Raw genomic sequence first — 17,132 nt, 5'->3', positions numbered from 1 at the left:
AAAATATATTTTGAATCACAACTTGTTTGATGAAAATAAATATAATTTTTAATTTAATTATTAAATCAAACTCAAAGCTTTCTAATAAATTTTATTGGGTTGGTTCTACAGTGGCATGCTAAAATTTTTTCAAAGATTACTCAACTCTTAATAGCACGAATTTTAAAAAAATTTATATTTATTTTTAAAGGTAATATTACTAGAAGTAGCACAACCTTTTTATTTTAGTTGGCACATAATCTATTAAAATTCAACATTTTAATAGACTACATGACTCACAGTTAGGCCATGTATGTTTGCTTAAAAACTGTTTTTTTTTGGAAAATAATTTTTATAAAAAATAAATTCTTCAAAAATAAATTATTTTTAAATATTCAGTTATGTTATAAAAAATGATTTAGAAAACATTTTCTAGTATTGTTAATGCCATAAAAAAAAATTTAAAAAATAAATAGCAATTAAAATAATAAAAACCACATCCGATAGAAAAAAAATTCAATGAAGAAAAGAATAAGAGAAAAATAAACGATCATTATAAAAATAAAAATCAAAGTTGATATAAAAATTAAATTTTAAGGGATAAAATAAAAAAATAATTCAAAATAAAATATATAGCAATTAAAATATTGATGGCCAAATTTGATATAATTATTAAAAAACAAAAAATTCTAGAAAGTGTATTTTACTTAAAATAAAAAGAAAATATTTTTCTAAAAAATAAGTTAATTTTTTTAATTGGAAAAGTATTTTCCAAAACAAATATAAAAAAAATAAAATTTAATTTTTAAAACATTAATTTTGACGACAAAAACGCCCCTTGATGTGTGCTATTTTATATCTCTTTTTTAAATGTGGTAATTTGCAAATTTTCTTTTCATCACATGTGCTATTTGTTTTTATTTTTTAAAAAACAAAATTATGTAGAAAACTGTTTATAACTGGCACTAACAGTTCCAGGTAAGCTTAAGAGACGTGGCAATGTGGCATGTAAAGAAATGCTCGCTTTCTTTTACATTTCTTTTCTGAAACCGACAAGTGATCAAATCACCGCCCACAATTCCTACACCCACCACACTTCAACGCACCTAGCGCAAGTTAGCACACAGCAGTAGGGCATAAAATCCTCAAACTAGCCTCCTATATAAATTCAAACCCTCTCTCTCCCCTTCAGCCCCAACTCACCAAGCCACTCTGTAATCCAAAGAAGATCCGAGTTTCGGTCTCACATGGCAAAACCTAGCCTTATTTGGCTCCTCCTCTCACTATTGTACATTGCAAGCACGGCAAACTGTGCTAGCACCACCACAAAGTCAAGTTCAAGGGCTTCAAATTTCATCAAGGCCTCATGCAGTGCCACAACATACCCTGCCCTGTGCGTCCAATCTCTTTCCCTTTATGCCTCTTCAATTAAACAAAGTCCACGCCAATTAATTCAGACAGCCTTGTCTGTCAGCCTAGACAAGGCTCAGTCCACTAAGACATTTGTCTACAAGTTAACAAAGTTTAAGGGAATTAAGCCTAGAGAAAAGGCAGCCATTAAGGATTGCTTCGAAGAGATTGATGATACTCTGGACAAGCTTGTTAAGTCAGTTAAAGAATTGAAGAATATGGGGTCATCCAAGGGCCAGGATTATCAATGGCATATCAGTAACGTTCAGACTTGGATTAGTGCTGCATTGACTGACGAGAATACTTGCGTTGATGGGTTTGCTGGGAAGGCTTTGGATGGAAGGGTAAAGAATTCGATCACAGCTAGGTTTGTTCATGTTGAAAGGGTTACCAGTAATGCTCTTGCCTTGATTAACAAGTTTGGTTCTAAGTACTAAGTGACTCCAGCTAGTGGATTAATCTGGGTTCCATCTTGTGGAGTCTGGGTTTTTCTGTTTATGTATCACAAAGAGTTTTGAGTGATGTAAGGTTTTTTTTATATATATATATAAAAATACTTATGTGATAATGTACTATAATTTGTGGAGGCATTTTGAGCGATCTGTTTTTCATAGTCAAGAACAAGAATCCCCTGTATAACCCAGTTTTAGGTGGTTGGTTTGATGATTAGAGATATATTTCCCAGAATTCAAATTTTGATTAAATTATTAAAAAAGCAAAATTTTCATGAATTCTTGATGATGTATGATTTTCTTAATTTAAATGAGGAATTGAAAAAACTCCTTGATTAAAGGTCACATGACCCCAAGTCACCATCATGCACTAAATAGCTATTTAACTCAAATCAATATTTTCTTTTGGACAAATCAATTTCATTTCAAAACTATTTCCCTCTTGTGATATATACGATATGTCACTAAAAAGAAAAGATAAAAAAATAAAATCCCTTGATTAAACGGGACATGGGCCCTAATCCTTGACCCTTGAAAGGAAATAAGGTTGCATGGACCCCAAAAATATCAGGCAATCGTGAAGAAACACATTGACGGGATTGAAGGGTGTGAAAGCTCAGTGCTAAGAGCAGACATGGAGGACTTTAAGAAGCAATAAGAAGAGGAAAAAATATATTTCTTGAAATAAATTACTGAAAATTCAGAGATTTAATTAGGTAGGTGACATGTGAATCTGGTTGAAACAGGGGGATGGCACATGGATATCTTCAAGAAATAGAGCCTAATTGACCCCATAGCGTCCGTCAGCCATGGTTTTCTAACCTGTCTGCTTGGATTCTGCTTTCAGATTTGTTTGTCAGTTTGGCCACAGTCATCCTTTTCGGCTTTTGGAAGAGAAAAGCAGGCACACGGCCACAATCTACACTTTTTCAAAGGATTGTGGAATTTCAGTTATCATTTAGGTCAAAGTGTCCCAATTGATCAAGTGGATTCGTTGGTTTTCGAGGGTTAGAATATGCTTTCTCTACCTTTCAGGCAGGTTTCCAATTTGAAGAACATATTATTTTTTTCTCCCAGTTGAGTCTTTAATAGGTATTCATGACATTATTAAAGAAATGGTTGGAGTCATAAAAGAGAGAGAGAAAAAAAGATTACCTGATGTGCTGCTATATATAAATTCTATGCACGAGTCTCTTTGTTTTTTTATTTTAAAAGTATTTTTTTAAAATAATTTTTTTATTTTTTATTTTAAATTAATATTTTTATATTTTCAAATCATTTTACTATGCTAATTTTAAAAATAATTTTTATAAAATAAAAATATATATATTATTTTAATGTATTTTTGAGCGAAAACTACTTTAAAAAACAATCGCTACTACACTCTCAAACACCTATAAATAATTTAGCATATTGTTATAAAATCCAGCATAATTTGACAAATTGATTCAGTGACCCAATAACTTAAAATCTGAATTAACCATATTTTTATTTAAATTAATTTTTTTATTAAAATAATATTATTTTGTTTAAAACAACCCTAAAAAAAGCTTGGTTTTTCACCCTTAATTGCTATAATAAAAAGCCAAACCCATATGCTAATAACAATAATAATAACATATAGTAAATTTTAAGAAATTCCTACAACCTTGAATTGACTCAGTGTAACATGTTATTAATTTGATCAGTTAATTAACAGGGTCAAATGTCACGTGAAAATAGAATCATAAGATAATTCTTGTACATAATTTTTCAAAATGGTTTGCAAGATCCAGAATATATATATATATATATATATATATATATATATTAGATTTATGAATCGGGATTTTCTTGTGTGGATTTTCCCCATGCGCACTTCTTGTGTCAGCCAGAAATATTTGACTTGTTGGATTAATTAATTATTGTGTTAGCTGTGATTATCATGGCTAAGTGTTTACTTGTTGAGACTCTGTGAGAGATGGATTTGGTGGCTAATTGGTGGGGGAAGCCCTCAATAACCATTCAATAACAACTAAGCCCCTAGAATATATTTTTTTTTCTAGGCCCCGTTTGTTTACTGGAAAGTAGTTTCCTTTTGAAAAGTGAATTCCAGGAAAATATTTTTCGATATTTGGTAGTGTAATGAAAAATAAGTTGGAAAACACTTTCCAGTGTTTGGTTATGTCATGGAAAATGAGCTGAAAAATAACTTATTAATGTTTTATTTTTCTCAAGTTTATTAAAATAATGAGGAACAAATCTTACAAATTAAAAAGTTGAATGAGAATGAAATTGAAAAAAAAATATAATTTCATAAATTATCTCAAATAAAATAAATAATAATCAAAATAATAGAGATCAAATCTAAAAAATTAAAAAAAAAATAAAAGGTGAAGAAATTAAAATAATAATAATTAACATTTCATAAATTATTTCAAATAAAATAAGTAACAATCAAAAGAATAAGGACCAAATTTGATAGATAAAAAATTTCAATAAAAAAAATGATAAGAAAAAAGCAAATAGCAATTATAAAAATAAGGACCAAAATTAATATAAAAATTAAATTTTAAGAGATGGAATTGAAAAATAAATATTCAAAACAAATTATATATAGCAATCAAAAGTTTGAGGATCAAATTTGATATAATCAACAAATAATGACATTTCTAAATTTTTCACAATTTTTGGAAAGTGTTTTCCGCCCAAATTTTTCAGGAAAACACTTTCCTGAAAACCAAGTCAAATTTTTTTTTGACTGGAAAGTGTTTTCCGTTGACCAACTTTTCTAACGGCAAACAAACACAGGGAAGTTTGAAAAGTGGTTTCCCGGAAAGCACTTTCCGGAAAACAAACACAGCCAAAAGGAAAAACACTTTCCTGAAAACCAAACCAAATTTTTCTTTGACCGAAAAGTGTTTTTCGTTGACCGAAAAGTGTTTCCGTTGACTGGAAAGTGTTTTTCGTTGACCGAAAAGTGTTTCCGTTGACCAACTTTTCTAATGGCAAACAAACACATGAAAGTTTGGAAAGTGGTTTCCGTAAATTCCGGGAAACAAACATGGCCCTAATCAAGTTTTTTTTTTAAATCACAGTGTAACCCTCTATTAGCTAATTAAAAGGTAAAAAAAAATCACAAAAATTAAGAAACTTCCTTTGAACCTCTGAAGTTTCAATTGATCCAACACAAGACAACAATTCAAGCTAGCTGCCATATCTCTAGAGGAATGCGCAATTGCTTCTAATTATTTTGAACATGATCCAGCTTGCTTGCCGTTGGCCTCTGTTCCAATTATTGAGCTCCTCACTTGGGGTGCTGGTGGTTCAAATTATTGGGGTGCTAGCTCCAATTATCATACCTTTAAACCTAGATTGATATGATTGGCATTTTGTGATTTGAAGCTTGAACCAGGATTAAAAAAAAAAGTATTGATATGATAAAATTCAGTTAATTTAATTTTATATTTTAGAATTTAATTGATTTATTAAAATCAAAACTAATTCAAATCTAACGATGAAAACTAATACAGTTCTAACGACTTAATTTTAAGGATTTTTTTTAAAATAACAAATTATATTATTTTAACTAAAATAATCCCAAACTCCATTTCATGTCAATCTTCAAAATAGTGTCATTTTCATTCTAGTTAATTTTAGAACTTTTCTTGTTAATTTCAGCAGGGATGTTTAAAATAATAGTAAATATTATTTGTTTAAAAATGTATTAAAATAATATATATTTTTTATTTTTTAAAATTTATTTTTAATATCAACATATTAAAACAATCTAAAACAAATTAATTTCAAACAAAAAAATTTTAAAATTTACAAAATTATAGTTGAACCGCAGCGAAGAACACCCTCAAACCAAGTTGGGTATGCCTTGAATACCCTATTCACGATCCAGTACAATTAAATTTCATTTTTTCTGTGATCACAGGCCATGCCTTCATTAGATACCAAAATGTGCTGTTGCATAATTGGAATCGAGTCATTACTAATAAAAATTAAAAAAAAGAGATTATGATACAAGAAACTTTTGGATAAATAAGCTGAGCAGAATTGAAGAAACCGTAAACAAATTGTCCAACCAAAACAAGAATACGAACTAGTAAATTCGTTTATTAATAAGAGCCTAAGCATTGCTAGTCAGCCTAGCAACATTCACTATATTCATCATAATTTTTCTCATCACCTCATCAGATATCTTCCTGTCATCGAATCCTAGAGTGCATGTATTCTCATCTGTAATCGCAGCACTTATCCATGTTTTTATGTTAGAAATCAGAAACACAATATTGACTAAGATGAGTATGAAAATAGTGTGGATTGACTTTCATGGCTGTGCTCATGGAGCGGTACGACAGAGACTTCCATGATAGGAGTGAAGGGTAGGCGCCCTTACAAGAGTTGTGAGCCACAAATCATGACAGGCCCTCAGATTGTGAAGGTACTCTCCATTGGAGAGGAAGTAATTTTCAATGTGAAAGCCAGGCTCGCATGTGAAGAGGAGATTTGTTTGGGAATCACATGTGAGCTGGGAATTCCACTCCATTAGAAATGAAAAGTTTGATTTGTATATATATAAGATGAACCCATCTTATATGTAAACTCTCACAGAGTCACATAACGAACTCAGGTAAAGGACAAAGTAACTCACCAACGCAGGTAAGAGGAGCAGCGGAAGACAGGGTGAAAGCCAGGTGCCATTTGCCTTAACTTGCGAGCTGAAATACCCATTTCCTGCTTGCGAGACAGCCCCGCAGGCCGCAGGCTTGATAGTAGCTGTGAGGACATTTACACGAGTAACCAAAGCATTGGGAAACAAAAGCCTGTGGAAATGGCTTCCGACGGCCAACAATAAAATCCAAAGAATGTCTATTTACAACAAATTCATAGAGAAACAGTACATCACACACCAGCTTTGCCACCATCATCACACCCCTGGCTACACTACACAACACACAACCACCAGTTCTACATCATTTCACTTCACTCGGTTCATGAGAGAGTTTTATACAAATTAATGTACAAGTTTGGGTACAAATCAGAAATGTAACTGCCTACACTGTGTTGAATCGATGTCAGACGGACAGTAAGGGCATTTAAAAGTTTTGGACCCGTTCTTTGACATCTTATTGATAGACTGCTTGCATAGCACGTGGCCACACTGCATCAACATAGGGGGGTTCTCGTCAGTTGATTGCTCCTTTAACACAGGACATACAAAGATGGAATGGAACTGAAATTCCCTATCCAACTCCACTGGCACTGGTAACTGTTTCATTGACTGCCACTCATGTTTCTTCCCTGCCATCACATTCATGAACTTCAAAAGAGGTGGCAGACCCTGGAACCCTGCTGCTATTGTCACACTCAATGGGCTATCAAAAGACTGCCCCAAAAGATTACAAAACTGCCTCGTAAGCTCCTCAGCCACCACATTCCAATTAGTGGGTGATAGTAAATCAGAATATGGAGAGTGATGGAGCCTTCCAGACCACAGGAGACAGGCCATAAGCTTCTGGATTTCTGAAAAATGGTTGGCACCAAAAGGAGAAATGTGAGTTCTAACATACGAGAGCGCTTTGCTTCTACTTCCACCTTGCAGTATTTCCACAAACTGCAGGCAATGAAGTTTCAGCAGCAGGTCTGACCCATTTTCTTTGAGCTTATTGGAATTGGCAGTAGCCCAGTTTAGCGCAGGTTCTAGATTTTTGTTCTTCATAGCTTCGAGTATCAGATACATTTCTGAGAAAAGAGATTTCATAGCAGCAGTAGATTCTGGTACATTGGCCTCATTTATAAAGCAGTCACCAACATCAAACAGTCCTTGCCGGTAGAAATGGCCAGCAATTATCTGGTTAACAGTGTGAGCATCAAAATCGATGTTTCTATAAGCTTTGGCTATGTCTGGGTTGAAAGATTTCTCAAGCTGCTTTGGGTACTTGCTCAGTGCTATATTTAGTTCCTTCTGTGTGCCTTCCAGCTGACTGAGTGGAGCAATTTCTAGCAACTTTTTCTTAAGTTCACCAAAGACAGATTTACAGTCCACTTCAGAACCAAAATGTTCTGCCTTAATTATCTCTAATGAATTCTCAATCTCTCGTATCATCTGGGCAACGACTTCTTGTGTTTTAGAACCAGACATCTTTTGCTTTTTGGCAACACGATCAAATGCATCCTTGATGGGATTCAGATCCATTTTCACTTCACTGTCACTAGTTTGAGCTGAGAAATAACTATACAAAGCACCTGCAATATCAGACAAGGGAAGGTCATCACCAATCTCAATTGCACAGACCACCAACGCAACACAAAGTAATACTTAATTGGTAATATTTTCAAACAAAAATCTCAATGCTTTTCAAAAAATGTCTCATGCTGAGTTTGAAGTATCAAAGTGCGGATACGAGTATATTAGCCGTTATCACTGTCACGAGAAATAAAAGAAAAGAGTAAATGATTTTCAACTACAAGAAAACCGACGTTTATCCATTGCAAAGTAGCAGAAACCCATTGCAAGTTAGTAGAACTCCATCGCAAATCTGATTTAGCAGCAGATTGTCAAATGGATCCAGTCCATTGCAAAAAGCCTCAACACTCAAAGCATTGTAACAGATTTCATAATTCCGTTGCTAGATTAACCGTTGCAATTTTATTTATTTTTTTGCAATGGATTTACTAAAATTCTGACACTAAATTTGAACAAAAATAATAAAATTGCTGTCAATCTGGTGCAAATCATAAAAATTCATTGAAGATCCTGTCACTAGTCCATTGCAAATTAGCATCACCTTTACATCCGCTGCTAATCTGTCACCATGATCATCGTTGTACAAACAACATAGTCAACGAATCAATTCATTTATATTAAATCATAAGTTTCCAAGGAAACTTTACTAAAAAATAACAAGAACTGGAAAAATGAAACAAATCCAAATCCACTGACACCTTCTATTTCACTTTCTTGAAAAAAAAATTCAATCTTTCAAGGTATTTCAGCAATCTCATGAAAAAAACTAAGAACCAAAAACAGAAACTTTCACTTTTACTCACTATAGCAATGAAACAAGAACAGTATGATATTGGGTTTCGCCTTAATCACGAGACTATCAACCATTTTCACAATAGTAATGATTCAGAGAGCCCAACAAAATCGTTAAAAAAAACATTAAGATGAGCTACGTTAGAGAAAAAAAAAAGGAGGAAGAGAGGAGGGACGTACCACAGGATGCTGGAGGCTTGGGCGTTATGGGGAAATTGGTCGGCGGCAGGGAGGAGGTTGCTGGCGGCTTGGGCGGCGGTTTTAACGGTTGTGGAGTTGAGAGAGAGGTAGAAGATGGTAGAATGAAAAAGCTGATCTCCTTGGCCTTTGAAGATCAGATCGGTTGTTTTACAAAATAAAAAAAAAATTAAAAAAATCAATGCGTAAGTACAAATTAGTCCCTCAACGTATTATAGTTTTCACAAGTCATCCCCAAATTATATATTATGTTTCTGCGAGACTAATAGGTCAGTTAGGATACGTGAGATTTAAACTGATCCACGTTAAAAAAAAAAAAATTAAGATATTAATCCGGTTTAATTCGGTTAAAACCTAAATCAACCCATAATTTAAAGTAAAAATCGATCAAAACAGGAATCTTAACTCTAATAATTTGTTTTTGACAAAATAACAAACATTATTTTAATTTTGAATTTTTTATTTTTAAATTTCTTTTTTATCAACCAAGGTTGATCTTTCTTACCAGTGACGTGGATAGTGACGTGGATATTGGTGTGGGTAAAATTCCAGGTAGAGTTTTGTAAGCTCAACAACTCTTCCTATGAGATATTGGTGAGTTTAACCGTTGGTTCCATCATGATAGCACAGTGGAAAGCAGGTGGATTGTCTTATCGAAAGATTCGAAACGTGAAGGGTAAGAATCTAGTAGATTGATTACTTGTAGGGTAGCCCCTCAAGTTTCAGAGGTTAGTCATATTAGCCCTTTACACCTAAGACATTGTTTTTGCTGTGGGCTAAAAATGTCTCGACCAAAAATCGAAATTACAAGCATAAGAAATCAAAATTACAATCATCTTCATTTATTGGTGAATGAAACTGTTTTTATATACCCTATTGAATTTTAGAAATATACAAACAAAAATATCAATATTAAAACTAAAATTATTAAACATAGCTCGGTTAATTACTCAACTTAAAATTTAGCTTACAAGCTGATATGAATCAATCTAAATCAATATTATTTCAAAAAAAAATTTTAAATGGGAAAACAATTTCACTTTGTGTTTTCTCTTAAAAAAAGTTAGGCAAGTTTTTTATTAAATTGAATAAATTTAAACTCCGTTTGGTTATTGACTGAATTCAAAATTTAACTTACAAGCTGACATGAATTAATTTAAAACAATATTATTTCAAGATTTTTTTTTTAAATGGGGAAAACAATTTCACTTTGCATTTTCTCTTGAAAAAAATTAGGCTAGTTTTTTTATTAAATTGAACAAATTTAATTTGATTAATTATCAATTTAATTTAAAATCTAGTTGGAGTAAAGTCTTGGAACATCAATGACTTGTAAAACTGGACAGAGTTTAATCCTTTCATTTCACTTCATCAAAAGCCTAATTCTCATACCAAGCAAGCACACTTAATTTATGGAATTATAATAAAATAATTATGAGAAAGAGAATACAGCAATTAATTTTCCGTTTCACACGTAATCTGCAGAATGTGGTTCTTGAATTAAGAAACTCGGGCATGAATCTTTGGACTTAAACTTGAGATAAAAACATGAATTAAGGGTTTTTTTTATATACACTAATTCAGATATAAACTAAAGTCAAACTGATAAGGTATCTCGATGTGTAATGCTATTTAATACTAACTTTAGTTAAATAGTTACGAGACAAATCAGTTCTTACCGATATTAAACATGTAATTAAGATATGTGGAGCTTAATGATTGAGGATAGCCCACCATTAAAGACTTAGAAGAAATTAAAATAGATATAACATTCATGATCAGAATTGAAGAACCTGTATACAAATTTTGAATAAAAATAATTAAAAATAAAGGAAATAAAGTAACTAGTAACTTAGATTATTTATAAATGTCAAAGCATTGCTAGTCAGCCTAGCAACATTCACTATACTTTTCGTGATCGCGCGCTTCACTGCATAATTTACATTGCTGCCATCAAATCCATCTGTACAGGTAGTCTGATCCGTTATCGCGCCACTGATCCATGTTTTCAAGTTATCAATCTGAAATTCTCTGTCAGAACCTGTTAAGTTGCGTAGAACCTTCAATGACTGCTTGATCTCATCAATGGAATTTCCAATTTCTTCAATGCAATCTCTAATGATAGCAGCTTCAGTCTTGCTTAACCCCCTTATCTTTGATAAACTCTTTATCAATTTGGATGTGTTGCTAGAAGCTTTGAGGGCCACAGTTAATGCTGTGCTACATAGTTTGAGTTCATTGGTTTTGATGGTGGAGGTGTAAGAAGAGAGGGACTTGAGGCAAAGTTGTGGATATGTGGTGGAATTGCAAGCTGTTTTGAGGTAGTTTGTGTAGGTTTTGCTTGGAGTTGTTGCGGTGGTGATAGCTGCTGAGGATGTTTGCACATTTGATGATGAGATGCATAGAAGAAATGTAAGAAGCAATGATAAAACATTGAAAGATGTTGAGCTTGGAATAATTTTAGCTTCCATGATCGATCTAGCTCCCTTTCTTTCTTTCTTTCTTTCTTTCTATCTCTCGATCTCTATTTTGCATTGATTGGTGTGTGAAGATCCCAAATTTATAGGAAAAATCTGTCAACTGTGCATGTTACGTATCAACATATATAAAATTGTGAGAAATCAGATGGAATTTAAATAAATCAAATGGGTGGCTCTCAGCCATGCAATATGAGATGCCACACATGATCCGTGATGATGGTCGTATAAGATCATAGCTAGATGTTGGAGAGCCAGCAAGCCTAGCATGATTGAAAAACTAGAAGGTATGCTAATCACGTTATAATTTGAGATTTGGGTACTAGAAAAAAGGTTACGAGAAAAATATTTCAAATACGAATAACTTACTCTCAAATTCGTTTCGAATCAAACTCAATTAATATGCAAAATATATATATAGTTAGTTACATCAGTTTCTATGGTTGCTGGTACGTAAAAAATACCTCAAAAAATAAATTGCAAAGGTGGACTTATCTAGATGACTGCCCATATGCATATCTTTTACTCTTGTCTAATTGTAAGTTGTAATCACCCTATACATACTTTAATGTCATGTAAGTTCTAGTAACGTTTGAAACTCTTTTTGTTGATGTAGTGGGTTGTGAAAAAGATTGAAGTAGCCGATCAAAAGTCGAAAACCCAATTGCAAAATTAAGATTTAAAAATTAGCAATATACTAGTTTATATATATATATATAGTTACTTCTGCGTTAATGCGAGTGTCAAAAAAATTTCTGAAGATAAAACAAATATTTAGGATACAATGAACTATTTAACTTTATTATTAAATTTGATATAAGAAATTAATCTTAAAATTTTTTGATCTGATTTCTTATCTAATCCGAGTTTAAAATTAAATCATATAAAAATTATTTTGACATGATCTAGTTGACTTGACGAGTGCAAAAATAACCGATAAAAAATATGTTTTGGTTTTAATTTTTTTTAAGGTTATATTTTTTTAATACTAAATTCATGACATATTGGATTGGCTTACATTTCATAATTTATCCCACTAAATCAAGACTCGGGTCATGAACTAACTAGATTTTAATAACTTTTTTCTTTTTAATCTATTTTTTACTTAATTATACTATAACAAAAATAAATTATTGCAAAATCAATCCAAAATCAAATGTCAACATGTTTATTTGAGACTATGATAACTTCATAAAAAAACAAATCGAATTAAATTATATAAATCAATTCAAAGTCAATCAAATATCATAACAATTTTTTCAAGCTACAATAACCTAATATAAATTAAACTGAAATAAATTATAAATATCAATTCAAAATCAATCAAACATTAAAAAATAAAATTAAAAAAAATCCAATAAAAAATCATGAAAAATAAGATAAGGTTTTCGAAGGAATTATATGGATATGAAATATTAATATAATAATAGTGGGGTAGTGCTAAAGTTTTCGAGAACTCTTTTAGCTATTTGGAATTTGGAGTGATGTTTATGCAACTGAAAATGATGCGAAGGATTACGTTATTGGTTTACAAAATGTTATATCAATGGTTGTAATTAAGCATGAAAATAACACTTTATTCTCACTTCAAAGTGGTTAGGATATAGTCCCCCCCATGCTTAAATTTTCTAATCTTTATTCAGTTGGTCTAAATCCAAATGCTAAGATCATATGAGAGACAAAGAATTTGCTTAATTCTTTAATTTTGGGATTGGAAAAAGGCTGCGTTTGCTTTGAGGAGTCTCCTTAATTTTATGGATAGGTACTGATCAATGCACGGAATCTTTTATTTTTGCTTAAGTAGAATTTGCTTTAGATTATGAAAAGGTTTAGATCTAATCTTTTGATTGCAAAACTTTGAAAGGAATAATTCCCAATCTTAAGTCATTAATTATTTTAAAATTTGCTTTAAAGCTTTGGGAAAATTCTACAACTTCGATCTTGAATCAATTCAAAAGGTATAAAAATTCCTCAAAATGGATTTTTACAATAATTTTCAATAAACATTAAAAACCCAAAATAAATTTCAACTTTTTATCAAATATGTGTCCTGAAAAGATAAGAAAGACAGAGACAGAAGAGGAACATTTTTTCGCATCGGTCAGCAAGGCTACTGTAGAACACAGAAGGCTTTCGGAATGGAGGTGTCCTGGAAATTAATTAACCAACTCTTGAAGAAATACAAAACGTCAAACCCTATAGCTAGTCATGTGCCTGCCCTACAAGTTCTGTATGGACACATGCCTTGGGCAGATCACATGTGCCTTGAACTCCATCTTGCATGATTCGCTGCTCAACAGATGGCGCTGTCCATGCTTGGGTTTTTGGGGCAAGCTTTATTATCATCTACATCCATGTATTCTCACCATGTCAAGATTTCTTTTTCTTTTCTTGGAATATTAGCAAATACTGTGGAAAATGATTGAAGAATATATATATATATATATATATATATATATATAAAAGCTGATGTATTATCAAAGTTTCTGTATCATTACGAAAATAATCACATGAAAAAAAGAGTTTCAGAAAATATAAACCAAGACAAATCCAAAAAGAAATAACAAGAAAACAAAAAAAAAAGATTAAATTAAATATCAGTTACTCCAAAATAGAATGCGTTTTGAATCTCTAAATAGATCTGAACTTATATAAAAAAATCTACTATTGAAGTTTCTTAACTAAGATGCCAAACCATGAAGAATAAGCTCACGAAATATGGGGAAGATGCATTTTATCAAGACTGGAAAATAATGATGCACTCCATCACATTATGAAGTCACCTAGCTAGCTATTATTGGTTGAAGGGATTAGAAGCTTCCTTAGTAACGTAGAATAGATTTTGATTAGTATCACATGCTAATATAAAATTATTTTTGAAACCATTTAATAATTTAAATTTTTAAATTAAATAATTTTTTTATCTTGTATTAGATTTATTATGATCAAAAGATTAGAAATTTAAATCTTCTCATCCCTATTCTAATAAATAAATTTAAATATAAAATAGTATACATCTATATAAATTTTATTAATATAAAATTATTTTTAAAATATTATTTAACAGTTTAAACTTTTAATACTTTTAATAGAAATTTCTTTAAAGTTAATGCACCATTTTCCACGCAAATCAATGTCTTTGTACCATTGCTAGTGACTTTTCTGGTAACAATAATTTATAATGAATATCCTTTCTCTAATTGACTTTACGAAAGATTTCATCCATCAAATATCAATCTTATTAATAAAATATATTAGAAAATAATATAAATTATATTTTAATATTTTATTTAATTATTTAAATTTTTAGATTAAATTAATTTTTTAATATAGTATTAGAATTTTGATGATCAAGTAGTCACGAGTTTAAATCTCACAATCCTTATTTATTTAATAAAAGATAAGTACAAGATAATGTAAGCATGTGTTCAAATTCAAAAAGCTTTTGTTTGAGGAAATGTATTAAAAAATAATATAAATCATATTTTAATGTTTTACCTAACAATTTAAATTTTGGGGTTGAATCGATTTTTTTACGAGTGATAAATTCAGAGATTGAAATTTTATGACAAAAGAATTAGAAAATAAAATTTCAATAAGGGAGAGAAAAGTTCTTAATTTAAGATTGCAAAACTATTGTGCAAGGGGACAAAGAGAGTGACCATATCTTTAGTGTATTTCTCGAAGAAAACCTTCGACACTCAAGTCTGTGGTGGAGATGGAGAGGTGCAAGAAGGGCAGGCATAAGTAGGGAAGGATATATACTATGGTGTTTGGTAGGGCAGGATTATAATATTCTTAATTTTGGAGGTCATTTCAGAATACTTATTAGAACTTTTCTCCAAATTAGGGGGAATTTTGGCACTTTTATAAACTTTGGAAGCTTGATTCGAAGCTATGGGCCTTACCAAGATTTTAGCCCAACATACCCATGCTTTTAATCTCGAGTAAAAATGGGAATTTAGGTTTGAATTTTTGCTATGTTTCCATAAAAATAAAAAACTTTAACATTGATTTTTTTTTTCTAACCTAGATGATGTTTCCAATCTTTCATAGCTATTAAATTAGGTTGTTTGGCCAAATGAAATTTAGTAGAAGATTGAGCATGTGTGTTTTGTATTATGTTCAGGTCTCTTTTTTGTTTGGACAATGATGCAATGGCCGCTAATTGCTTCGGGGAAGAGCATTATTTGAAGACATTAGGCAGACTTTTGTGCATGAATATTAGGCTAGTGATTCAATCAGGTGGAATGGTCTTTCCCTCTCTCTCTCTTCTCGGACGTTAGGAAAAAATAGCATGTATTTGAAAAATAAATTTTAATAATTTAGGAAAAAAAAACTTATAATCACATCTAATTAGGGTCGATGAACTTGTACATGAAAAAAAATCAAAACACTAACAAGTATGATTGAAATGGAAATTAAGTTTCTCATGGTAACTTGAACATTAAAAATTCAAATATTACCTCTACCAAGAACACCTATATTTTGTTTAATTCATGCTACATTTAATTCTGGTTCCTCTAATTTCTTCAAAAATATGAATGCATATCTAGTCGTCCTAAGCTACTTTAGGAGATTTGATTTATTCTGAATTCTTTAATTTGGTGTACCTAATTACCTAATTAATTAGTGAACTCTATGCCTTGGAACATGCCTACCTAAATTAGCAGAGAATAAGGAAGAATGAGTGGTCTCTAGCACAAACAAATTAATACAAACTTTATTACAACCAACCAAATTGCTAGGGCAAACAATCCATGGGATTTGCTTTAATTTATATTGAGACACACTAGAGAAGAGGAGTAAATAACTTATGGGATTTCCTTCAAACGTAAATATTTTACAATTGAGACACACTAGAGAAGAGGAGTAAGTATCTTATAAGTTCACTAGAAGTGATTAATGAATACTGTTAATGAGAGCTAAGGCAATGCTAGTTAACTGAGCAACTGTCACAATATAGCTCCTTATAGTATCCTTAACCTTCCCATCTATGGAATTTTCTTCAAAGTCATCCATACAGGTATCTTCGTCCGTCAAGGCAGCACTTACCCATGATTGTATGTTGCTCATTTCCATATCAAAATCTGGGCCTTCAAGATCGCTCATTGCTAGCATTGACTTCTGAAGTTCATCGACCGAGTCTTTCATGGTTTCGACGTATTCCTTTATGGCGTCAGCTTCTCTAGGCCTTAACTTGCGCTTTTTCAATAACTTCTGCACCATGATTAACGCGGACTCTGCGTTTTTTAGGGTCTCAGATAGTGAGACATTGGCTAATTGTGTAGGATTATCCTGAATGGTATCAGCATAAGCTGAGAGTTTCTCGTAACACAAGTCTGGATACCTTGTAACTCCACATGAGGTTTTAATAAAATCATCACCAGACTCAACCTGAGGCTCAAAATTTTCAGCCAAGCAAGTTTTCGCTACACAAAAGAATGCTAGAGTGGTACTAAGGATGGCAAGGCTATGGCAATAGGATTGCTTTGAAACTGCTGAAGATGCCGCCATTACTGTGGAATTGTTATTGAGGGATGGTTTGTGGATGGTAAGCAAAAGGTCCTCCTGTACACCTTTTAA

General features: G+C 31.7%; 4 protein-coding genes across 4 annotated transcripts; 1 reads left to right on the top strand and 3 right to left on the bottom strand.

Moving 5' to 3' along the window:
* Positions 1-1,157: 1,157 nt before the first annotated feature.
* LOC133675659 (21 kDa protein-like) lies at positions 1,158-1,991 on the top strand. The gene has a single exon (XM_062097110.1). It carries the CDS (start codon positions 1,227-1,229, stop codon positions 1,824-1,826), a length of 600 nt encoding a protein of 199 aa, XP_061953094.1. The 5' UTR covers positions 1,158-1,226; the 3' UTR covers positions 1,827-1,991.
* Positions 1,992-6,640: 4,649 nt separating this feature from the next.
* Positions 6,641-9,220, bottom strand: LOC133676155 (protein RMD5 homolog). The gene is made up of 2 exons (XM_062097762.1): positions 9,052-9,220; positions 6,641-8,078 (listed from the first exon to the last, which is right to left on the bottom strand). The coding sequence occupies exon 2, from the start codon at positions 8,026-8,028 to the stop codon at positions 6,871-6,873; it is 1,158 nt and encodes a 385-aa protein (XP_061953746.1). The 5' UTR covers positions 8,029-8,078; positions 9,052-9,220; the 3' UTR covers positions 6,641-6,870.
* Positions 9,221-10,813: 1,593 nt separating this feature from the next.
* On the bottom strand, positions 10,814-11,620 carry LOC133676249 (21 kDa protein-like). Its single transcript, XM_062097894.1, has one exon. The coding sequence runs from the start codon at positions 11,538-11,540 to the stop codon at positions 10,914-10,916; it is 627 nt and encodes a 208-aa protein (XP_061953878.1). The 5' UTR covers positions 11,541-11,620; the 3' UTR covers positions 10,814-10,913.
* A 4,624-nt stretch (positions 11,621-16,244) lies between these two features.
* Positions 16,245-17,132, bottom strand: LOC133675588 (21 kDa protein-like). Its single transcript, XM_062097013.1, has one exon. The coding sequence runs from the start codon at positions 17,061-17,063 to the stop codon at positions 16,449-16,451; it is 615 nt and encodes a 204-aa protein (XP_061952997.1). The 5' UTR covers positions 17,064-17,132; the 3' UTR covers positions 16,245-16,448.

This window comes from Populus nigra, chromosome 16, assembly GCF_951802175.1.
Source record: "Populus nigra chromosome 16, ddPopNigr1.1, whole genome shotgun sequence".
NCBI lineage: Eukaryota > Viridiplantae > Streptophyta > Magnoliopsida > Malpighiales > Salicaceae > Populus > Populus nigra.
Note: the sequence above shows the minus strand (reverse complement) of the source record. Positions and strands in the feature narration are given on the sequence as shown.

Coding starts and splice junctions, on each gene's coding strand:
- LOC133676155 (XM_062097762.1), bottom strand. CDS start 8,028: ATGGATCTGAATCCCATCAAGGATGCATTTGATCGTGTTGCCAAAAAG.
- LOC133676249 (XM_062097894.1), bottom strand. CDS start 11,540: ATGGAAGCTAAAATTATTCCAAGCTCAACATCTTTCAATGTTTTATCA.
- LOC133675659 (XM_062097110.1), top strand. CDS start 1,227: ATGGCAAAACCTAGCCTTATTTGGCTCCTCCTCTCACTATTGTACATT.
- LOC133675588 (XM_062097013.1), bottom strand. CDS start 17,063: ATGGCGGCATCTTCAGCAGTTTCAAAGCAATCCTATTGCCATAGCCTT.